Genomic DNA, 2,769 nt, shown 5'->3' with positions numbered 1-2,769 from the left:
TTTCTCTCAAACTCGGTCTTCACAAGAACAATGTATTCTTTATTTCATAGACTTCATTATTCTTCAGATAACTGGGAGAAGTGTGCACTGCCTTTCAAGAAGTTGGACTTTGGTAAATGGGAAATCACTCTACCCCCCAACCCAGATGGATCGTGCCCCATTCCGCACTTGTCACGTGTCAAGGTGAGAAAGGCTGGATACCCACAACTTTAATTTTATGATGGTGTTTCCATGTTCAAAGTTGGTTCAAGTCCCTTCAGATACTTTGTAATTTTGAGGATGATTGCATGAATGAAAGGTTGTCTTTGATATTTAGCATTCTTTATATTCTGAATGTGAAGTATTTGGTTGAAGGTCTTGTGGTGTAATGATGGAAGTATCATTTATGTTTCTGATGTAGAATGTTTATGAGTGTCTAGCTTTTTCATAAGAATTTTGCCTGAGATTTAAAAGAAACTGTATCTACATCCATTCCAATTACGTTGTAAATCCAAACATATGCCAGATTTAAAGATAAACACAAGAGTGTTCTGGATGTTAACCACTGTATTTTTAAATTAGCACTAATAGCATTGGAAACTTGCCATAGGTTCATGCTTTGTAGGAATGTAGCATTGGCAACAATACCCTGTGGACGATCACTCTGGCATTAATGGTCTCAAATCAGAATATTCCTATAACTGAATCATTTTAATTTTGCAGTAAATTTTTATTTGCTTTTAGTTGGTACATCTAACATGGTAAGTTTATTTTTGCAACTTAGTTTTATTTCCTTTTAATTTAGTAATATACTTAAATTTCATAATAAGCGCTACTAGCTGTTGTGGATGTATTAGCCAAAATTGTTTGGAATGTAAAATGTTCCTAATGCGCCTAAGTTATTTTACATCAGATATTTTTATAATAGGATTAAGATTTTGAGGCTCCTTTTCTGATTTTATATTTAATCAGAAAAAAGCATTTGTATTGAAAGCCAATCTTATTTTCTAGATTGGTGTGTTGTCCTCAAAGGATCAGGTAAACAGCTGCTGTATTATCAGTATACACTTGTCTTTTTTTCTACATCATAAGTTGCATGGGTCACCTGGTCAGGGTAAAGCCAGGAGGCATGAATTGAGTATTTTGTAATACATTTGTTATTAAAATTAATTTTTGGATGTGAATGAGATTATAGGAGACTGGATGTGAGAATTGTTGAAGAGTTCTTGTAGTTTTTGATTGGATTACTTGTTCCAGTTTATTCCAGGAGTGGAACAAAGGGAATAATGTCACTTCAGGTTATTTTGTTCATTTGTCCACATGTTTTGTGTTTGCATTTAATTAATCATTTTCATGTTTTCTCTATAGAGTGTAGGGATTTCGTCTTCATCCACCTCCCTGTCTGGCTTTTCCTTTTTCACCCATTCTCCTCTTCCCTAACATCCTACTCTCTCACCTCGCCCTTTTATTTTCATATTTATCCTCCTTACCTCCCCAGTCTTGCTGCACCTATTTCTCCCCCCCCCCTTCTCCTCCCAATCTTTTCATGCCTCCATCTCCATCTCTCATCCTCCCCTACCTTCCTTTCTCCTTGCTCCCCTCCTTTCTCTCTTTGTTGCCTCTCTCCTTCCTAATTCCCACTCTCCCAATGTCATAACTGAATAAACCGTTGCTTTTCCTCAAAGCAGTTCTCATTTTTCTTTGTATCATGGTGATTTGTATCCCTTTTGTATGTAGAGTGTTTAGGTATTTTGTATTTGTATGACTATTTATAAGATATAGATTTGGAGCATGGTATGATAGTATAGAATATAAAGTTAATCCATTTACAAGGACCTGAATGTTGTAAACTCAATTTGCTAGTCATTTGTGTAATAGCACTCTGTCTTGTAGCACTTTGTAGTCTATTTTCAGGTTGCATGCAAAAAATTGTAAATAATTAAGGAGAATTTTACTAAATTAATTTTCTTTTATGGAGATCACTGAACTTGGTAAAGTTAGGAGACTCTTAGGTCATACCTTATAATGGTTTCAAGGTATGAGGGATAGTGAATTTGATATGAGTTTTGTTTTCATTGTGTAATTTCAGATAGTATTGTATTTGATAAGTAGCTTAGATTTTTGTTTTATAAATGCTGGAAATAATTAATTTGTACAAATATTTTCTTCTTATTCACTGAAATTTCTTGTCTTTTTTATCTTTCGGACAAAGATATAAGCAGAGCTTTATGTGGTCTCAGTTGCATGTTTCTATTTTTCCAGTAAACTTCAGAAGAAAAAGAAATTAACCTTGCATTCAAGACTTATGGAAAGTCTTAAATGGTCTAAGAGGTTTATTATGCTATTGATATAAATTGTAAATAAGAAGAATAACTAGAAATATGGGAGAGATTTACAGCTTCCATACCCTGCAGTCTGTTAATCTGAAGAAGGAATATATGAAGATTACCAGGAACTTTTCTTCTGAAATACTAATATAGCTAATGCATTGCTGATGGTAATATCTATTTGGGTTTTAACTCTAAAAAAGTTATCATTTTCTACAATGATTTTGACAAAGGAGCAAAGTTTGCTGTAAGTATAATGTATATATAATAAATATTGTTTCCAGTTAGACCCTTGCACTTTATAAACTAATTCAGATATTAAGGCAGAAGATTTTTCTTTAAGTTATGAAGACCATTCTTATTCCATAAGAAAAATCATTTAAATATCAGGTCGATGCTGAATCATGATAAAATATAGTTTTTAGGGGCTATTTAAGTTCAGGTTAGTTAGCATGAGTTATAT

General features: G+C 33.2%; 1 protein-coding gene across 2 annotated transcripts in view; it reads left to right on the top strand.

Annotated features, from left to right (window-relative positions):
• The window catches only part of LOC119593699 (1,4-alpha-glucan-branching enzyme-like), a gene marked incomplete in the record, with an annotated part of 15,237 nt that overhangs the window by 3,679 nt on the left and 8,789 nt on the right, over positions 1 to 2,769 (top strand). Inside the window, 2 exon segments of one of the 2 annotated variants that reach the window (XM_037942657.1) lie at positions 68 to 183; positions 991 to 1,017. In XM_037942657.1, coding sequence (XP_037798585.1) covers positions 68 to 183; positions 991 to 1,017 — 143 coding nt within the window. 2 annotated transcript variants of the gene reach the window in all.

The sequence above is a fragment of the Penaeus monodon genome, chromosome 32, assembly GCF_015228065.2.
Source record: "Penaeus monodon isolate SGIC_2016 chromosome 32, NSTDA_Pmon_1, whole genome shotgun sequence".
In the NCBI taxonomy this organism is placed as follows: domain Eukaryota; kingdom Metazoa; phylum Arthropoda; class Malacostraca; order Decapoda; family Penaeidae; genus Penaeus; species Penaeus monodon.
The sequence above is the reverse complement of the archived record's forward strand: the minus strand, read 5'-3'. Positions and strand labels throughout refer to the sequence as shown.